The sequence below is a fragment of the Ambystoma mexicanum genome, chromosome 13 (assembly GCF_040938575.1).
Source record: "Ambystoma mexicanum isolate Mex_15411 chromosome 13, UKY_AmexF1_1, whole genome shotgun sequence".
Classification (NCBI taxonomy): domain Eukaryota; kingdom Metazoa; phylum Chordata; class Amphibia; order Caudata; family Ambystomatidae; genus Ambystoma; species Ambystoma mexicanum.
This window is the reverse complement of record NC_090938.1, coordinates 55737500-55759066: the sequence shown is the minus strand read 5'-3', so window position 1 is coordinate 55759066 and position 21567 is coordinate 55737500. Positions and strand designations below refer to the sequence as shown.

Below are 21567 nucleotides of genomic sequence, written 5' to 3'. Positions count from 1 at the left end.
CCGGGTGATCAAATGTCATGTAGCCAGTAATGTCCGGATGGTCCTGACACTTGTGTATAGGCGCATTACAAATGCCATATCATAGCATAGCTAACAAGTAACTATGCAAAATGTGGTGCAGATTGGTGGAACGATGTGTCATTGTTTAAGTAACAAACTAACAGATTGTCTGCTTTATATATAGATAGATAGAGTTCACAGTAAACAAGGGTACATTGAAAAAAGGTTCCAGGAAACACAGTAGGCAAACAAGAGGAAACATTAAAACAATTAAAAATAGAACTGTTGTTTCTGAAGTTTTGAGGTGAAGAGAGTAGGAAGGCCTTCACGACATGCATTAAAAAAAAACGATTTCATTGGAGGGACGAATTGTTGAACGAACAAGGACTCTGGTAATCTCTCCTTTCATAACTGACTTGTATTATACGTGCTCCCATTTTGACCCTGTAGGTGTGATGCAAATCTGTAGACTGATCAAACATGGGATCTTATTAACAGCGTTTCAGCGAATGAGTCCATCGAGTCCTGTCCATCGATTGCTTCAAGGTGGTAACCAATTGCTTGGTGGTTGTCTCTGAGCTCACGTAGTTCCTCTCGGTGATGCCTCTGATGTCTCCTCTTGCAATTCGGTAATTCTAAAGAAAACGATGCTAAGCAACATGGGTTTGATCCCCCAGTGCGGCGCTTAGAATCTGGGGAAGTCTGGGATGAAGCGCGATATAAATCACTAATTTGTATTTATTTATTTAGTTGATTTAATCAAATTAATGATTTTTACAAACATTGTAGAAGAAGAAACTGTACATCAGGAAAAGTCTGTGTAAGAGGCAGTCCAAGAAGACAGTCCGAAGAGGAAGAAGAAGAGAGAAAAGAAGAGGGAAAGCGTTGCTGCAAAGCCTTTCCGGCTCCCATCGCTGTAGCGGCTTGATTTGTGTAGGAGGCTGACTGATTTCACAGAGAAAGAATACATTTAAGAATCTGTGTTGTGGCAATTGTCCAAGTGTTTCTTGCTCCGCTCATTAAGCAGTCCCACCACAATTCCTCTTCCTTAGTGTATGCAGCTGAAAGGTGCGGTAACAGGAATTTCTCGCCTATTTCTTTTGTTCCTGGCCAATTCAGTAGCAGATGGCGCATGGTTTCCACCTTTGTTTCATTCTTACAAAAGCAACATGGGTCTGCGTTGCTTTGTCCTCTTAGATTTAAAATCTCGTTGGTTTCCAGCAGGTTTAGACGTGCTCTCAGAAAGAGGTTTCTGGCTGATTTGTTGGGGAACTTACTCAGGTAATTTGGGACCAAGTTCAGTTTACTTTGATAGGGCGGACGATGACTGACTGATTTGGCCTTAGCTGCATTGTCCAGGGTTTAAATCCAGTCACGCTCGCCCATCTTCTTTTTTATTTTTTTGGGATAGCGGACGAGATCGACCTCTGAAGAGTGAATTTCCGCTAGTTTCGTTTTGCACCCTGCTTCCCAAGATTTTAACACGCTGCAGCGTGCAGCCAGAGTTTCAGCACATATTGTGGCTAATTGGTGCAGACAGTCCGGAAGCAGCGTTTTCCTGTATAGCATCATGTAAATCACTAATAAAATTCATGAAAATAATAATAAGTCAGCACTTCCCCTCTGAGAGTGAGCTTGAAATCAGACTTTGATCTGCCTCACCTCCAAGGCACCTAAGAAGGTTGGATCTGACCTTTCGATTGAAGGTTAAAACCACTACTGGAAAAACGGAGGCATACACTGTCGAGAGCAGGTGGTTGACGTCTGTGAGGATCTCGTCTCCTCGGCGCAACGTGAACTGGTAGAACCAGAGGCCGTTGTCGATGCCAAAGATGAGCACATAAACCAAGACTAGAGTCACCACCAGTTTGGCGGCCTGGCTCTCCGCCGAGTCTTGTCTCATCCTGTCCGATCCCCGTATCCCTCTCACCTGCTTGGCGTGTCTGTATAGAATCCAGAGGATGTGAGTGCTCGAGATTGTCATGATCACGACAAAGATGAAGTCACGGGCAAATGCCACAAAGCCTACCAGGTGGAAGGACGTCTTGTCCCGGTAGATCACCAGGCAGTACCCCAAATCGAAGACGTAGTTTAAATTTGTGGAATTTCCGCTGGCTCGGGCAAAGAAGGCTGTGCTCATGCTTGAAACCATAGAGACAAAGAGTAGCAGGAAGACCCCCAAGAAGAGATGTTTCTGTGAATTTAATCGGAAATAGCGCCACCTCCTGGAGGCCAGGGCGGCGCACTGGCAGCTGCTGAGTAGACTGGTGAGGCAGATGGACAGAGCCCGAGAAACTCTGGCCATGTAGAGGTCAAACTTGCAGTCAGAGTCACTCACCAAATACTTCACCTGGAAGATGAAGACCGTGTGCGGGAAGGCGAGAGTAATGTCGTACACAAGGTTCGTCAGTGCCAGCGCAAGGAGGATTATCTCAGCTGGGACCAGCTTCTTTTGCTGGTGGGCTATCAAGAAGTAGGCCAGAAGCACCAAGATGTTGCCCAGGAGACCTGTGGCTGTCATAAATGCAAAGACGAACCCCCTAAGAGCAACCCGGGTCTCCATGGCCTTCCCGGTGAATCGCCCTCTGTAGTCGGAATAGCTTTATGAAATGAAGCCGAACATTGACATCCTCTAGGGTCTTCTTGATCCCACCTGCTAATTCCTTGCAACATCGATAAGACCAGTCAAGGCTTAGTCGGGCAAACTCCGGTGTGACGCGCCTTCATCAGGAGCTGAAAACGAAACATATGTCGTTTAATCAAAACCGTTCAGATGGATGAACCGCCGTACAATTAGTGAGTCAATACATTAACAATAATTCTTAAAGGATTGCCGGGAAAGGCCTTAATTGCTTGTGAAATTATTTTTTTGCCAAATATGCAAGGTACATGTTCCTTTAAAATAGTGATATTTGATGTGATAGTACCTTTAGTGCATACTGATTATCTAGGTGTTTGCGTGTGATGATTGAAGTGAGCCATTCCGCCACTTTAATAAGGGTACGTGTCGGGGGTGTTCGGGAGCTGTCAACTGTGTCAGATTATGATCAAAGATTATTTCTTTCCCACCATCCTTTATATATGTAATTCTCTTCCTTTGTGCATTTGAGAATTGAGCTTGTGCACAGCCACCCTTACCCTATAGCCCAGATAGAATTCTATCTGTGCAGCCAAGGAAATATCCCCATGTCCTAATACTGGGGCTGTACAAATGAGTATGTAGGGCTCAATGTTGAAAACATTGTCATGATAGGGTGTGTGCTGAAAAATAAAATGAGTACCAAGCTCAGTGTGCATCATGTACTCAGGAAGACAAGCACACAGCCCTTTTATCACAGACATATGTGTCAAATATGAACATCTCTGTGGGGTCATTCCTATCTTCCCAAAATGCTCTTTGATTTTATGTAAAGCAGCAAGGAGCCGTCGCTAGTGTTATTTGTCACTTTCCTCTCTTTCAAAGGTGTATTTCTAAAGAGAACAACAGGAGACTACAGATGGTCGATCTTGGAATTATAACCTATCAGATAATATGGTGAGTTTAGGTTTTAATTATTTGCTTTGCTAAGTAGCAGAAGGGTTATGTTCTTATTATGACTACAACACACACTGTACACAGCAACATTTTTAAAACAGCCAGTTTACGATGTCCATAGGTTCTTTTCTTTGGGGGGTGGGGGTTTATCAGCTCCTTTTGCAAAAATACATCCTCTCCCACTCAAGATATCTGTGTTCTTTCTTTGGTCACGTTGGCAACGGCCAAGGTGGCGCTTGCAAACACACGCACCTGACTATGCAACTGTCGGTCATATATAAGAAGAAAGAAACAGAGAGGTAGTGAAACAGAGCGAGAGAGAAGGAGAGTGAGAGTGGACTTAGAGAAGGGAGGGGCAACGCTACACCAGTGTTTGTTACGCGGGGTACAGTTTGTATTTCTATATACCTCAAGTAGAACATTATTTCTGATAATGAAAAGAAACTTTGGTAATAGGGAGACTTCCACCACCTAACTTAGGACACACCTGTACACATGTCACTATGTTAACAGGTTCAGAGTGCATGCTTTCAAGCTACAGTGGCGTGGAGGGATTTTTGAGTGGTGGTGACTAGGATTCGGGTCTGATCTCATGGTACTCCACCGACCCACCACCAATTCAGCAAAGCTTTTTGGAGGGGTCACTGTGATCATTATTTCCAGGGCCTCTTTTGGTTCCCAGTCCATTCCCGGATTCCTCTATGGATATTGTAATGGAATATTGGTTTGTGGCATAGAGTGGCCGCCCCCTACTTGCACTCTTCTGGGTTTGAGCTTCAGGTGACTCTTGCAACAGTGTTGGGTGGGTCCATGGGGCAGGCTTGATCGCAGCTCACCTGCTGTGCCATAAACATTCCACATGGAAAGAGCGAAGGATATCGAGGCGTAGACAGAGGGGTGGGCTCTCGAAGCATACCTAGTTGGGGAGCGGGCAATAGAGGCTGGTCGGGTAGTGCAGGCCGAGGAGTGAGCGAGGGTGGATGTGAAGTAAAGGGTCTCATGGTTCTCTGAAGACTCTGCACGAAGAGTGCACTCATTATGCCGTGCAAAGGCAGTGGGCCTCAGAACGGGTTTCGCAGTCATTTTATTGCATTACTCCAAACTGGTGTACCGGTATTGCCACTCAGTCCTGTAGATTTAATGCATAATTGCAAGTTGGGCAACAGATGAGTAGGGTCTCTGCTCGAGTTGGACGGCATCCTGCTGGGATACCTCCCAACTTTATTTGCGTTAGTGCCCACCCGTCCGGTGGTATTACAGCTGGATCACGGGTTGAGTGCTATTACTCCCCATTCCACATTGGGTCCACTGGACTCAATGAGGAATTTTCGGTGCGATTACTGTGTGATAATACCGCTGGCTGTAATTGCACCAAAAATTGGTATTTTCCCAGCGTGTTTACCAGCAGCTCTGAGCTGGCCGTAAATACGTCAGACTTGAGATTGGGTGACCCCTTACTGGCGCATTTAAGAGCTACCGCCCAACTTGTGATCAGGCCCTTACTCTCCATTTTTGGAGCCCGCAAGATTCCATGGGGATTTCTTCAGATTTACCCAGTGCTGGTCATTGGGCTGGCTCTCAGCGGATCCGAGATCCGGCACCAGATGTGTAGCCGGATCTTGGGATCCGGCCAAAGTCAGCCACCCAAGCCCATGAACCACGCTGGAAAAAAGAAAAAAAAAAAAAAAAAGCGTCCGCGACGGCAGTATTGCCGTTTACCGCGGCTTTGGCACTGATGTGTAATTCACAATGCTCACTACATGTACAACTGAAAGGAGTCAGTTGTACATGTAGCGAGCATTGTGCTTTACACACCTGTGCCAGAGCAGCATAAAAGGCAATGCTGCCCTCGCGGGCGTTTTTTTTTTTTGTTTTCTTTTTTTGGCATAAGAAAATGAGCCAGGGCTCATCAAGGGGCCTGGCCTAACTGCAGGGGTCTTGCTGGCCCGTTAGGCCATGCTCCCCTGAGGAGCCCCGGCTCAATGGGCCACTGGCACCCCTGCCAGGCAGCCTTTTGTAGTGATCAACACCCTCTCCCCCCCAGGAAGAGGGGGTTGATCTCTGCATTTGTTTTCTATAGGCTTGCCTGGCAGGGGACAGGGCCTCGCCTATTCAGCCTTAATGGTGTCGTCGCCCCTTGCCAGCTGGGTAGGGGCAGCATCACCATTAAGGCTGAAAAGGTGAGGCCCCTGGAAGCAGAGGCCCTGTTCCTTAAGACCGAAACTCCTGCGAATCCGCGGTAGCTTCAGTATTTAGAAAGCAAAGCCTCTGCTTCCAGCGGCCTCACGTTTTCTCCATAATGGTGGCGCCGGCCCACGTGCATCACTTGATTAAAGGGATGCCTCGCAGGTGCGACGCCACCATTATGGCTGAAAGGCATTTTTTTCTGGAGCCTGGAGCTCTCGCATACGAGCGAGAGCTTCAGGCTTCAGAAAAAAATCCTTTTCGTGTAGTGGGCGGGGCTGGCAGGGATAAGTGGGCCCCACAGGGCCCCGCCTCAACTCGAAAATTCGGAGCCTGCTGGGGCTGAGCCCCGGCAGGCCATCTCCCACTTAAAGCCCTGGCCGACGGAAAAAGGCAATGTTGCCTTTGTGGGCGCTTTTTTTTTTCTTTCTTTTTTGAAGTATTTATCTGACCGGATGGCCACTATCAACCCTGCCCCCTTTAGACCACGCGCCCTCTGCCCCCCCCAACTCCTCCTCCACCCCGGCACTTGTGGGATCCCCCACCACATTTTTTCCATTTCCACCACTGGATTTACCACGAGTGGTAAATCTACTGCGGCAATTCTGATGATTTCTGGTGGTGCATAGGATGGTTTACTTCAAGCTGTATGCTCCACTTCACCTCCAAAATCAGAGTTCGACAGTGCAGGAAAGTAGCGGTACAAGAATAACCACTACCCAACTTTCATTTGCACCCACAACACCAAATCGGTAAGGGGTCAAATGTGATCCTTCCATGGGCTCCTCCTCGGTCTCCAATAGTAATCATTACTTCCCACATACTTGCCAACATGACCCATTCCAATCTGTAGGTGCTTATCCAGTCCTGCATTCTAGGACTGCAAGTCAATGGAAAAATGGGACTGCAAGTCCCAGAATGCAAAGAAAAATCCAGGATTGGATAAGCACCTATAGATTGGAATGGGTCACGTTGGCAAGCATGTCATATCTTGCTGCTCATCCTTCTCATTTCACCCACTCACTTCTCGGCAGTCACCTGTCCTCCTTACCCCTCCCTCACCGGCCCTCATTCATCCCTCCTCCTGCCTATTGTTTTCTTGTTCGCTCCCCTCCCCAACTTTTCTTAACCCAGTTTATCTACGCGGGACTTCACTATGATGGTGTCAGGTAAGCCGCAATGCATTCTGGTCTGCACGCTGTTAGAAAACAAACGAAGAGCTGAGTGATGGGAGCAGAGCCTGCAGTGCACACGGTGCACGCTTAGCTGGCTCCTGCTTTGGGTGGAGGAGCGAAGGGAGGCGAGGAGGTGTTATCAAACCGTATGTGAGGCAGGAAAACTCGCAACAGCTGGGCCCAGACTCCCTCGCCTCCGTGCTTTTCACTAGACGGAAATTCCTCCCGTGGAAAAAGTGAGGTTCGGTGCTGTGTGGAAAAACAAAAGCCGACAAAAACCAGACTGGGTGGTCTTTTCTGTGCTATGTTTGCCCTCGCCTTCTTGGTGAAATGAAGCTTTCGGGTGATGGATCAATACACCGTCCATGGAATTCTAGAGTAAGCAGTAATGTGTGGCCTGGCCCGCCTATAACACCTAGCATTGCACTCGGCCTCTCTACCGGGCCTCTCTACCTGGGGGATGCGCAACAGGGACCTTGCTCGAAGGGAAGGGGCGGGCTTCTACCGTGCCTGATGTGCACCAGGGACCTTGCCCAAAGGGAAGGGGCAGGCTTCTACCGGCCTCTCTACCTGGGGGCTGTGCAACAGGGACCTTGCTCGAAGGGAAGGGGCGGGCTTCTACCGGGCCTCTCTACCTGGGTGATGTGCACCAGGGACCTTGCCCGAAGGGAAGGGGCGGGCTTCTACCGGGCCTCTCTACCTGGGGATTTGCACCAGGGACCTTGCCCGAAGGGAAGGGGCGGGCTTCTACCGGGCCTCTCTACCTGGGTGATGTGCACCAGGGACCTTGCCCGAAGGGAAGGGGCGGGCTTCTACCGGGCCTCTCTACCTGGGGGGTGTGCACCAGGGACCTTGCCCGAAGGGAAGGGGCGGGCTTCTACCGGGCCTCTCTACCTGGGGGCTGTGCACCAGGGACCTTGCTCGAAGGGAAGGGGCGGGCTTCTACCGGGCCTCTCTACCTGTGGGATGTGCACCAGGGACCTTGCCCGAAGGGAAGGGGCGGTCTTCTACCGGGCCTCTCTACCTGGGGGCTGTGCAACAGGGACCTTGCCCAAAGGGAAGGGGCGGGCTTCTACCGGGCCTCTCTACCTGGGGGATGTGCAACAGGGACCTTGCTCAAAGGGAAGGGGCGGGCTTCTACCGGGCCTCTCTACCTGGGGGCTGTGCACCAGGGACCTTGCTCAAAGGGAAGGGGCGGGCTTCTACCGGGCCTCTCTACCTGGGGGCTGTGCACCAGGGACCTTGCTCAAAGGGAAGGGGCGGGCTTCTACCGGGCCTCTCTACCTGGGGGATGTGCACCAGGGACCTTGCCCAAAGGGAAGGGGCGGGCTTCTACCGGGCCTCTCTACCTGGGGGCTGTGCACTATGCTGACCCTTAGGGACCCACCCCATGGAAGCAGTGGGCTTGCTCACAGGGAAGGGGTGGACTGACTCAAAGGGAAGGGTTGTGCTTCTACCGGGCCCCTCTTGCTGGGGGATCTGTGCACTGTGCACACTCTTGGGGACCCGCCCTATGGAAGGGGTGGGCTTACTCAAACATAAAAAAAGAAATTAAACATTATCCGTTGCTGCCCTCTACATATTCACATCCCTCTCTGTGTGGATGGATTCTCCCAGCCCCCACCCCTTTTCTACGAACCTTTGACTGAAACACGTTTTGCTTTTGGAAAGCTTTGGGGTCCAGGCCTTTGTGCCCATACATCTTGCCCCCCCCCCCCCCCCCACCGTGATCCCATGCTTTGCAGGTGCAGCTGGCAAGTGTCGAAGGTTGGTTCTTGGAGGGGCGTGTTAAGAATTCGGGTCTTGCCGGGTCTTCCCGGGAACCCCCCAGGTTGGGACTTGTATCTACAAAGCAGCTGGCCGTCTGACCCAATCTCACCTCATTTCGCGAGAGCTCTGGTTCCCTGCGTCGCTTTGTTTGTGCATACCACATTTATTGCTGGAGTTTCAGTTAGCCTTCAGCATTTTTAGGCCTGGGAAGGAATTGGGTCACCTGACTATATATGCGCTTTGCGGAGGATCACACAATGTGTTCCCGCCGTATAGCACATGTCGAACTCCGTCGCTTTCTTCCCACGGTGAACTTTTCAAGCAGGTTGTCGTCCTCGCGTAGGTACACATGTCTTGGTAAGGAATTCTAGACAACAGTTGGCATATGGCCTAATCACTACCCAGAACACCTCCACGAGGTGGAGCGGGGCAGGGAGGGTGCAGGGGGGTCTTTTCATTGTAGGTGAATAAATATCCCTGCCTGCTGCATGATGGTTGTCCCAATGCATTGAGGCTAGTGAGGCATCGTGAGTCTGTTATCTTGTGCAAGTCAGATATCCCTATTGGGCAGTACTACACTATCCCAAAAGCCTCGGCAGGCCCATGCGGGCTGGCTTTGTGAGCCAACGTGGCTCTGGTCATCATGGCACAGTGCACTGCACATCTGATAGATTCCCCAATTGTGGCTGGCCAAGGGTGCTTTACAAAGCAAGAGGATGAGACACAAGGTCCCTGGAATATCTGGGTGAGAGTCAAAGTCAAATGTGTACTGGGAACCTTACAAACGAGTGCCACTTCCCCAGTCAATTCGTGGGTTCCTGAAATGCACCTGACCCGTCAACAGCTACTCCCCTTCAAAGGGGCGTGCTTTCTTGGACTCGCTGGCACCTGGCTAAGTGACAGATGTCAGGACACTTGGGCTGGGGCAGGGTGAGTCGATTAGCTTATTCTTGACATGTGACTTATCCTTCTGCCAGCTCCACAACTCGAAAGGGCCTACTTCCACAAACTCAAAAAGACCGGTTTATATAGAAAGGGGGGAATTTCCGTGGGCCGATGCCGGGCGGTTATCCAGGGGCATTCCACTGGCAAATTCCTGATGAATGTGTGGCACTGACCCAGCTCCGATGCCACACGCTGCTGCTGTCCCAAAGTCACCAAGACCGGACTACACTGACAACTGGACTCGCTTTTCTTCCAAAGATGAAGGACTGGCACGTTTGTCTGGGCCGGGGGTCTGACGATTGTCCATTTCATCTTATGTGAGTGGCCCTTCTCGAGGTCCTAATATTCAGGGGGTATTTATTTATCTACGTTCACATTTATAAAGCACAGTAAACCCAAGGGCCTCAAGGCGCTGTTACAATCTGTTACATGAGTTAGGGGAACGAAAGAGTAGTTCGAGGCGGAAGTACTGTTCCCGTGTTACACGTTTTTAAAGCTTTCCTGAAGGCCCAGTAGGATAAGATTATTCAAACTCATTTTGACCAGGTCTCCAGGATTGTATAAATGCAGATTCAAGAGGACAATGACCGAACAGTTGGGCTGGGGCAGCGTCAGTCAAAAGACAGGTTCCTGGCATGATGCTGTTTGTGGGAGCAGCACATGTATTCCAGTCTCAGAACGTGAGGCAAAACATGCAGAATTCGAAGAGGCCAGTGCCCAGAGTGTTGCGCTGGGCGGGGCCAGTCCACTGGGGGCGCTGGAATAACACGTGTTCTTTAAAACGGAAATTCCAGGAAGGGTGATGCAGTCAGTAGGTCACAGATGAACGCTTAACTCGCTGGGCTATCTTGCCTGCTGTGTTAGGCTCAGGGGTGAGGGGTCAGACTGATCATGGCACACATGTCAGCCTTGCCTGTGTTCAGGACTCAGAGTGGAAGTGCTTTTCAAGGGCTCATGCCCGATTTTGCATGTGCGGGAAAATGTCCTCCATTGTCTGGACGTAAATGGCAATAAAGTGGCAGGAATTTGCATTACTGCATTACCGCACCGCTGTGGAATTACCGCTCCCGGTATATTCCCAAAAATCGGCATGGAAACCTATGACCGCCAAGAATAGGTATTTACAGCACTTTGCCACCAACCGTAATCCTGTAGTAATACCGCCAGACCAAGTGGCTGTAACAATGATCAACTTTGGCGGTAACACTGCACACTTGCTGCCAAGTTACCGCAGGCGTACACAGCATAGCTACTGCTGGGGACACAGGCATCTCGAGCGATACACAACCTCGCATCAATCCCCATCTCAGACAGCAAACTAATACCCAAAGTTAAGAAAGTTACTCAGTGATCCCCAACAGGCTTTTCCCTGACAAAACCTCACACGTGGATTCAACTGAATCTTTTCACCACGTTCCATGTCGATGGGAAATAGTCGCAGGCATGGCCGCCCACCTGCACGCATCTGCAATCATACGTCACATGATGACACATCACACAATACCTTTGCCACTAGAATGCAGCTAAGTCCCACGATAAAAATGCAGTCTAGCTGGTCACACGATCAGTCCCCGGCACTCCTTTACTCTACCGACAACCTCACAGCGCCCATGCACGAGCCAGCTCGCTCTGCATGGGTGGCTAGCAGGGGCTACGCTACCCTTACACGAGTATGGGCTAAAATGCACACACACATTCTAAACTTCTCTGAGCAATCTCTCATACCTCAGACTTCAGTCCTTCAAGGGCGTTCACGTACAGCGCTTTGAGGCCATACCAACGGGAAAAGGCGCTATACAAACGCCATATTACATTACATTGCAGTGAAAACATTTCAAGCATACATTATAAGCATTCTATGTTCGTGCATTGAGTGTAGAATTCTGCAGGGCGTTAATATTTGGCAAATGTGTGCACCGGGCAGCCATTGTGGAGGGCAGCTGTGAAGATTGCACGCAGAGCACACCGTGCCACAATGCCGCACTGTGGAGTTGGGGCGGGCTCCCGCTGACACATCAGGGCTTGTTTTAACATGTGCACGAGATCGCTTCTTGAGATTCCATCCCAGCGCTTATCGATGGAACCCCGTATTCGCAGGTTCTGCAGTTAACTATTCACACGCCCAGTTCTCTGACAAGAAGTGCCAGTGTCTAAGAGGAATTGGGTGGAGAATGGGAAGATGAAAAAGCCTTCGGCAGTGGTGTCCGTGCCGCACAGAAACATCTGACACACACCCCTCAGAGGAACAGGCTTCGCAAGAAGATAGTAACTCATCAAGTAGCCAGGCAGATGTTTTAGACTACAACCCCCACGATCCTTCACTTCTAACGATGCTGGCTAAGGTTGATGGGAGTTAAAGCCCACACATCTGGAGTGCCACATAATCAGCAGGCCCCCTTTGCTCTGGTTTTTAATCACAGTTTATTTTTTTCTCACTTGAACACGTTGTGTGATCCTGGGCAGATCACCTTATTTTTCTGAAACTGTGGACTGCACACAGGCTGTAAGTGGTGGGTAGAAATAAAAAAGTTCTGCATTTGCAAATAGAGACAAGCTGAACAGTCTTTCGCCTGCACGTTTTGCAAAATCAGTGGCACAGTGAGACACGTGCGTGCGAACCACACGATGCTCTGAATCATGGAACTGACGCGTATTGGCCCATAAGACCGTCCCACACGCGAGTCCTTCGTCTACTGTCATGTGGTCCCCATTACCAATCCCAGGCAGACACCCTGTGGCTGAGTATAGTGTGCGCCATGTTACAGCACTCATGATAACTCACTGCCTCTCAGAGGAATGGGCACAAGTGATGGGTGCAGACTCATGCAACATGCATGAGGAGGAGTCATTGTGTGGACAATAATCATTCCCTGATGACACTAAGGGTGACTGTCCCAGAGACTGCCTTGCACAGAGAGCCAATGATACACGAGCACAATACTAGTCTAATGTTGGAAACAAGGAAACACGAATTATAAACCGGGGAAAGTGTGAAAATGCAGAGGGAAGCAAACAGTATGTATGGTGTAATTTATTTTTTATTTGTGTTGTACGTGTGTTTGTGTAAACTCACCACCTTATGCGTGTCCAGATTGCACAGGCCCAGTGGTTAAGGCCGGAGGCGATGGCAGGCGAAAGGACGTCAGAACACATGGCTTCCAAGCGCTAGAAAGCACAGTAACGCTTACTCGACTGGGCCGCGCACAGGTAATTTAGAATCGAGTTGACACCCGCATTTGCAAGAGATGGCGGGAACACGCCCTACAAACCAAACTCGAGACATAGAGCAGGCCTCGGAAGCCTGAGCATGTCAGGCGTGAGCGGGCCACGCGAACTCGGTGTGACATTTTTTATTTCCCAGACAAACCAGAAAATGAGTTTTCTATGTGTGAGAATTTCAGAACAATGTGATAGCCTCTAACTCTAAGTCCCGCTCTTCAGTACATTGGTGTCTCCTGAGTTCCTCTCAGACCCACTGTTAAAATCTCAGGCAACCCCTACGCTCCATGCTGTACCCAATCAGGCAACCCCTACACTCCATGCTGTACCCACCCCTACACTCCATTCTGTACCCAATCAGGCAACCCCACCCTCCATGCTGTACCCAATCAGGCAACCCCTACACCTCGTGCTGTACCCAATCAGGCAACTCCTGCACTCCATGCTGTACCCAATCAGGCAACCACTACACTCCATGATGTACCTAATAAGGCAACTGTAGACTCCATACTGTGCCCAGTCAGACACCCCCTATGCTCCATGCTCTACCCAATCAGGCAACCCCTATGCTCCTTGCTGCACCCAATCAGGCAACCCTTATCCTCCATGCTGTACCCAATCAGGCAACCCCTATACTCCATGCTGTACCCAATCAGGTAACCCCTAGACTCCATGGTGTACCCAATCTGGCAACCCTACACTTCATGCTGTACCCAATCAGGCAACCCCTACACTCGATGCTGTACCCAATAAGGCAACTCCTACACTCCATGCTGTACACAATCAGCCCCCCTACACTCCATGCTGTACCTAATCAGGCAACTCCTACACTCCATGCTGTACCCAATCAGGCCCCCTACACTCCATGCTGTACCCAATCAGGCAACCCTTACACTCCATGATGTATCCAATCAGACAACTCCTACACTCGATGATGTACCCAACAAGGCAACTCCTATACTCCATGATGTATCCAATCAGGCCCCCTACACTCCATGCTGTACCCAATCAGGCAACTCCTACACTCCATGCTGTGCCCAATCAGGCCCCCTACACTCCATGCTGTACCCAATCAGGCAACTCCTACACTCCATGCTGTACCCAATCAGCCCCCCTACACTCCATGCTGTACCCAATCAGGCAACCCTTACACTCCTTGCTGTACCCAATTAGGCAACTCCTACACTTGATGCTGTACCCAATAAGGCAACTCCTACACTCCATGTTGTACCCAATCTGGACCCCTACACTCCATGCTGTACCCAATCAGGCCCCCTAGACTCCATGCTGTACCCAATCAGGCAACTCCTACACTCCATGCTGCACCCAATCAGGCAACTCATACACTCCATGCTGTACCCAACCAGGCAACCCCTACACTCCATGCTGTACCCAATCAGGCAACTCCTACACTCCATGCTGTACCCAATAAGGCAACTGCTACACTCCATGCTGTACCCACTCAGGCAACTCCTACACTCCATGCTGTACCCAATCAGGCAACTCCATGCTGTACCCAACCAGGCAACCCCTACACTCCTTGCTGTACCCAATCAGGCAACTCCTACACTCCATGCTGTACCCAATAAGGCAACTCCTATACTCCATGCTGTACCCAATCAGGCAACTCCTACACTCCATGCTGTACCCAATCAGGCCCCCTACACTCCATGCTGTACACAATCAGGCAACTCCTACACTCCATGCTGTACCCAATCAGGCAACTCCTACACTCCATGCTGTACCCAACCAGGCAACCCCTACACTCCATGCTGTACCCAATCAGGCAACTCCTACACTCCATGCTGTACCCAATCAGGCACCCGCTGCGCTCCATGCTGTACCCAGTCAGGCAACTCCTACACTCCATGCTGTACCCAATAAGGCAACTCCTACACTTCATGCTGTACCCACTCAGGAAACTCCAACACTCCATGCTGTACCCAACCAGGCAACCCCTACACTTCATGCTGTACCCACTCAGGAAACTCCTACAGTCCATGCTGTACCCAATCAGGCACCCGCTGCGCTCCATGCTGTACCCAGTCAGGCTCCAGCTAAACACGTACCCTCTCAGTGGGGCACGGCCAGCTCTCTTCGTTTTATAACAGTGTTCAGATGAGAAGGCAATGTTTTTTATTGGTCACCTTTAAGCAATCAGAGTGAAGGAGTGTGTAGGGGAGCGGTGTTCAGAAATGAGGGTGAAGAAAGAAGTGGGAATGCACGAGAGGGGTGAAGAGGGAGGAGGAGGGCCTATGACCTAGGAGAGAGGGATAAGGAGGAAGGAGGACACCGGAGGTATGTGAACTAAGGAAGAGAAACGAGGAGTAAGGTAGAGGCGCGAGATAGTAGAAGCAAGAGGGTGAAGAATGCGAACTAAAGAGGAGAGAACAGACATTAAGGAAGAAGGTGTGAGGACAACTGAAGAACGACCATGAGGAGTGGTGGCTGCAGGCAGGAATTGATACCAAGGAGTAGTGAGAGGAGCTCTGAGGTGCCAGGGAAGGAAGGAGAGGTGTTACCTGAGTAGGTGGAGCCATGACTCAGGCGGAGAAAGCACTGAAGTGCAGCAGAGAGCAGAGCATGAAGGAAGGAGGTGTGAGGACAAGTGAAGGACGACCAGGAGGAGGGGCTGCTACAGAGCAGGAATTCATGCCAAAGAGTAGTAAGAGGAGCTCTGAGGTGCCAGGGAAGGAAAGAGAGGTGTTACCTGAGTAGGTGGATCGATGACTCAGGAGGAGAAAGCACTGAAGTGCAGCAGAGAGCAGAGCATGAAGGAAGGAAGTGTGAGGACAACTGAAGGACGACCAGGAGGAGGGGCTGCTACAGAGCAGGAATTCATGCCAAGGAGTAGTGAGAGGAGCTCTGAGGTGCGAGGGAAGGAAGGAGAGGTGTTACCTGAGTAGGTGGAGCCATGACTCAGGCGGAGAAAGCACTGAAGTGCAGCAGAGAGCAGAGCATGGAGGAAGGAGGTGCAAGGACAACGGATGAGTGAGTAGGAAGGATTGGCGGCCGAGGAGCAGGGATGAGAACTGAAGAGGAGTGGTGAGGATGGATATTCCCAGGCGCGTGGGCTGAAGAGCACCACTGATGAGCAAAGTGGAGGTCTGAGGAGTTTGGGGGAGAGAGAGATGAGGCGTAGGGATGACTCGCTAGCAGGACACATGAGAATGTCCTAAAACGTACAGGGTGTGCGACTGGAGAGGAGGGTGAGGCTGGGAGAGGCGAGAAGAGTAAGGACTGAGGAGTGGCATAGACTACTGGACCACATCATGCCGTATCTCACCACAATACAGCATTCTGCACCACGTGGACACGACAGTGCATTCCATGCCAGACTATAGCATAGCAGAACATACTGTATAATACCGTTCCATGACCTACCATGAGACACCATGTATTGCCATACAGAGCCACTCCATACCATGCCAACCCGCACCGGACCATACTGTACCAGACTGTACTGTTCAATACATACCACCCCCTGCCCTACCATACCACGACTCTCAGAACACACCATTCAGGAACAAAAGCGCATCCTAGGATGCGCTGCAATGCCAGACATAACACTAAATACTGCACAATAGCGTATAACATAGTGCCGTGGTACTGTGCATACATGCCAGACTTTATCATGGCATCATATACTTTAAAATGCCATGCCATGCCTTACCATAAGATTGCATCTCATACTGAGGCATACCACTCTACTCAATGAATGGACTTAACATGGCTTGCCTTGTTACCCTCAAATAATGGGGTTGCAGACCAAATAAACCATTTCTTTCCTGACAGTCCAACCATACACTATCACAATTTGCAAACGTTTTCAGAATTCTGATATCACTGCATTGGTTTGTATTTCAAATATCAGCATTTAGTTAAAAAAATGAGTTTATTTGGGATTCCGAAGGGGACCTGGTGGCAGAGCAGTTTGCTCGGCGGCTTCCTAATTTCGAATCCCCCAGACCCTCTCTACAGCAGAATACACTGAAACATTCTGGGCATGCAGGCTGCTATTTCACACATATAGCCCATTTGTTTTTTTTAATGACGTGTTAGAGCCCCGACCTGAGGGTTCTATTGAGTGGTAGGTGAGCGCCACCCAAGTAAGTGGTTTCGAGCCTAAGGAAGGTCTCCTATTGCACACTAGAGTCTGCCTGCAAGGGTTTTAATAATGCCATTAGAACTTGTGAAGGGGCAGAGGTCAGTCTGACCTGGGGGTTCATATGACAGATTGCCCATGCTACTTGACCAGTACCTGGTGCATACACCTAAAAAAGGAAGTGGAAAGCAGGCTTCTGCATGTGGTTAGAGCCTCCATTCCAAGCTTGCTGATTGGCCAGAGAGCGGGACGCTGTGAGAAGAACAAAAGAGAAACAAAGAATGTGGGAGTCTATGTTGTTAAGAGCCCGAACTCTACACTTTCTGATTATCTAACGAGGAAAAGAAACGCTCTTAGAGTGAGGAAACAATTTTAAACTCTGAGAATGCACGCTTATAACAAACACCCTTTTTTATTTAAATACCTTTGCATCCACACCTATTCATAAAACAAATGTGTTTTCTCTTTCTTTCTTTCTTTCTTTCTTTCTTTCTTTCTTTCTTTCTTTCTTTCTTTCTTTCTTTCTTTCTTTCTTTCTTTCTTTCTTTCTTTCTTTCTTTCTTTCTCTCTTTCTCTCTTTCTCTCTTTCTCTCTTTCTCTCTTTCTTTCTTCCTTCTCCCTCTCCACTCTCTTTCTCTCTCTTTCTTTCTTTCTTTCTTTCTTTCTTTCTTTCTTTCTTTCTTTCTTTCTTTCTTTCTTTCTCTCTTTCTCTCTTTCTCTCTTTCTCTCTTTCTCTCTTTCTCTCTTTCTTTCTTCCTTCTCCCTCTCCACTCTCTTTCTTTCTTTCTTTCTTTCTTTCTTTCTTTCTTTCTTTCTTTCTTTCTTTCTTTCTTTCTTTCTTTCTTTCTTTCTTTCTTTCTTCCTTCTCCCTCTCCACTCTCTTTCTCTCTCTTTCTTGCTATATCTTTCCTCCCTTTCCTCCTCACCTCTCCCCTTCACCCATGCTTCACATAGTCCTTGTATTTCCTACTGGGCACCCGTTGATATAATGCATAACTTGAGGAATGGGGAGAGGCTAGAGAAAGTCTACGCATGTGAGCAATACCCACTACACAATGTACCTGGCACACCAGTCCAGTGGGCTGTACCAGTCCCGCATTCTCCTACACCCGAGACTCCTTGCAAACTTAGCAAGGAGGCTGAGACGTGCTTGCGTTCCTAGGTGCGTGTGCAGCGCCGGATATCCGACATGGCGGAGTGCCCCTCTCAGCTTTGAAGAGGCCACGCTAAGGTTAGTGTGTCTCAGAAATGGATGCCCACATGACTAAACTCTCTGTAGCATTCAAGGTCTCACCAGACGCCCAGTAAGTAGAGGCCGGGCCCTGTAAACAGCACTTACCTTTCTAGGTGATGTTTACAGGCAACACATAATAATAGTACATTGAGGTATATATCAGTGTTTGTCCGCGGTGGCGACGGACCTCCCTGCCAGGGAGTCCCGCGTTCTGGATCTCAGCCATCAGCGTCTCTGCGACTAAACTTCCCACTGAGTCCAGGACTCCTTAGAGATGGCTGGAAGTGAGCGAGGAGTGCTTTTATGGTCCCGAGGAAGAGGTACATGGCAACCAGCTGAGTTCCCAGCACCCAGGGGGCCATGGCAGTCCCCCGATGCACAGGGGGGCGCGACAGATTTCTTTACTCCGGCTTTTGCGTCTCTGGCAGCTGACGATGGGATGCGCCGGAGTCACTCATGTGCTCTTCGTCGCCCGAGGGGCTTCCACTGTCTTAAGACCCTGTCCCTTGTGGCTCAGGTGAAGCAGCTCCACCACCACCTGGCGATGAGTATTCTGTGCCACCCCGACACTCAAGCGTGTGCCATGGGAAATCCGGTGGAAGCTACCAGTCCCAACCTTCTTCTCTTGCAGGGGCGTCAGGGCCCAATGCCCCCAGACGAAGCCTCCGGCCCTATGAAGGCTCCCACACTGACCAGAGAGAGAAGGGATAGTGATGACAAGACGAAACATAGGCAAAGCCGCCACCAACCTTTATGTTACGCTATAGGAATTTCTATAGCGCACTATCACCCGACAGTATCTTGGCGCTGAGTGGGGAAAACCTTCAACACAGAGACAGAAAAGCAAAGGAAAGTCATTTGGGCAAAAGAAAGGTCTTAAGCAGTTTCCTTAACTGAAGAAAGTCATCATTTAGCCTGAGAGAAAGGGGAAGCGAGTTCCGTAAGTGGCAGGGGGTGGGGGGGAGCCACAGAAAAGGCCCGGCCGCCAAGGGTGGCTTTCCTAAGTCTGGGAACCACTAGAAGACCAAGTTTCGCCAAGCAAAGAGTCCTAGTAGGAGTAGAGACCAACATTTTATCCTGGAGAAACATTGGGCGGGCACGATGCGATGAGTCAGACAGAGAGCCTTGAACTTAATCCTGCTCTCGACAGGAAAGCGAGGGTGGGTGAAGAAAGTGAACATTCAGGCAAACCTATCACAAGGTGCCCAGCTGATTTCTGCAGGATCTGTGCCTTCGAACATGGCATTTCGGCTGGGCAAGAAAGATGGCGTTGCAGCAGTCGAGGGCTCCAAAGATTGCTGTAGCAACCACAAGACCCTGCAGGTGCACTGGCAAGAATAGAGTCACTTGAAGGGCCAGTAGTCCAATGTCCAGGGCTGACTCTGAGCCTGAGGCCGATGATCAAAACTTCAGACTTCTCGCCATTAAATTTGAGCCAGTTTGCGCTCATCCAAATCCATAGAGCTGTGAGGCAAGATGTCAGACACCTGGCAGAATCTAGTGGGTTCTGATCCAGTCTCAAAATAAGTTGGGTGTCGTCCAAGGAGCAAAAACGACACCCGTTGAGTTAATCTGTTTTGCCAGGGGTTTACATACATGTTGAATAAGAGAGGTGAGACTGCAGAGCCTTGGGGCACCCCGCGGGTCACCGTAAACGACTCAGACCCAAAATGGGGAATGGAAAGAGACTGTGACCGATGAGAGAGAAAAGAAATAAATCTCCGGAGGGCAATTCCTGTGATACCGACATCCTTAAGGAGTTCATGCTAAGTAGGGTGGTCAATCGTGCCGAGCGCGGCCGACAAGTCGCGCATAATCAGGACAGTGGTTCCACCGTGATCTCTGATCAAGATGATGTCACCCAAGACTGAAACCAGTGCTGACTCAGTCCCCCATCAAAGCGCAAAATCCAGATTGATAATTATAGAGAATTGGATTCTCCTCTAAGAAGTCTCTCAGTTGGAGGGGGGGGGGTGTGTGACAATGGCCTCAAGAACCTTCATAAGAAACCTTAAAAGGGAAATAGCCTGAAAAAGTGTGTTTCAGTTCTAGTCTTTTTGGAGGGCGCCAGCTTCATTTAAGCTTCGTTCTCTGTCTTTAAGCTGCACCACCTTCCTTTATGCTTCCTTCTCTGTCTTTAAGCTGCACCACCTTCCTTTATGCTTCCTTCTCTGTCTTTAAGCTGCACCACCTTCCTTTATGCTTCTTTGCCTGTCATTATGCTGCACCACCTTCCTTTAAGCTTCCTTCTCTGTCTTTAAGCTGCACCACCTTCCTTTAAGCTTCCTTCTCTGTCTTTAAGCTGCACCACCTTCCTTTATGCTTCCTTCTCTGTCTTTAAGCTGCACCACCTTCCTTTATGCTTCCTTCTCTGTCTTTCTGCTGCACCACCTTCCTTTATGCTTCCTTCTCTGTCTTTAAGCTGCACCACCTTCCTTTATGCTTCTTGCCTGTCTTTGTGCTGCACCACCTTCCTTTATGCTTCTTGCCTGTCTTTGTGCTGCACCACCTTCCTTTATGCTTCTTTGCCTGTCTTTGTGCTGCACCATCTTCTGTTATGCTTCTTTGCCTGTGCTTCACCACCTTCCTTTATGCTTCTTTGCCTGTCTTTGTTCTGCACCATCTTCTGTTATGCTTCTTTGCCTGTGCTTCACCACCTTCCTTTATGCTTCTTTGCCTGTGCTTCACCACCTTCCTTTATGCTTCTTTGCCTGTCTTTGTTCTGCACCATCTTCTGTTATGCTTCTTTGCCTGTGCTTCACCGCCTTCCTTTATGCTTCTTTGCCTGTCTTTGTGCTGCACCACCTTCCTTTATGCTTCTTGCCTGTCTTTGTGCTGCACCACCTTCCTTTATGCTTCTTGCCTGTCTTTGTGCTGCACCACCTTCCTTTATGCTTCTTGCCTGTCTTTGTGCTGCACCACCTTCCTTTATGCTTCTTTGCCTGTCTTTGTGCTGCACCATCTTCTGTTATGCTTCTTTGCCTGTGCTTCACCACCTTCCTTTATGCTTCTTTGCCTGTCTTTGTTCTGCACCATCTTCTGTTATGCTTCTTTGCCTGTGCTTCACCACCTTCCTTTATGCTTCTTTGCCTGTGCTTCACCACCTTCCTTTATGCTTCTTTGCCTGTCTTTGTTCTGCACCATCTTCTGTTATGCTTCTTTGCCTGTGCTTCACCGCCTTCCTTTATGCTTCTTTGCCTGTCTTTGTGCTGCACCACCTTCCTTTATGCTTCTTTGCCTGTCTTTGTGCTGCACCATCTTCTGTTATGCTTCTTTGCCTGTGCTTCACCACCTTCCTTTATGCTTCTTTGCCTGTCTTTGTTCTGCACCATCTTCTGTTATGCTTCTTTGCCTGTGCTTCACCACCTTCCTTTATGCTTCTTTGCCTGTCTTTAAGCTT

The 21567-nt window shown here is 49.5% G+C and overlaps 1 protein-coding gene across 1 annotated transcript; it reads right to left on the bottom strand.

Moving 5' to 3' along the window:
- Window positions 1-1609: 1609 nt before the first annotated feature.
- On the bottom strand, window positions 1610-2563 carry LOC138520235 (olfactory receptor class A-like protein 1). The gene has a single exon (XM_069632701.1). It carries the CDS (start codon window positions 2561-2563, stop codon window positions 1610-1612), a length of 954 nt encoding a protein of 317 aa, XP_069488802.1.
- Between the last annotated feature and the right edge of the window lie 19004 nt (window positions 2564-21567).

Coding starts and splice junctions, on each gene's coding strand:
- LOC138520235 (XM_069632701.1), bottom strand. CDS start 2,563: ATGGAGACCCGGGTTGCTCTTAGGGGGTTCGTCTTTGCATTTATGACA.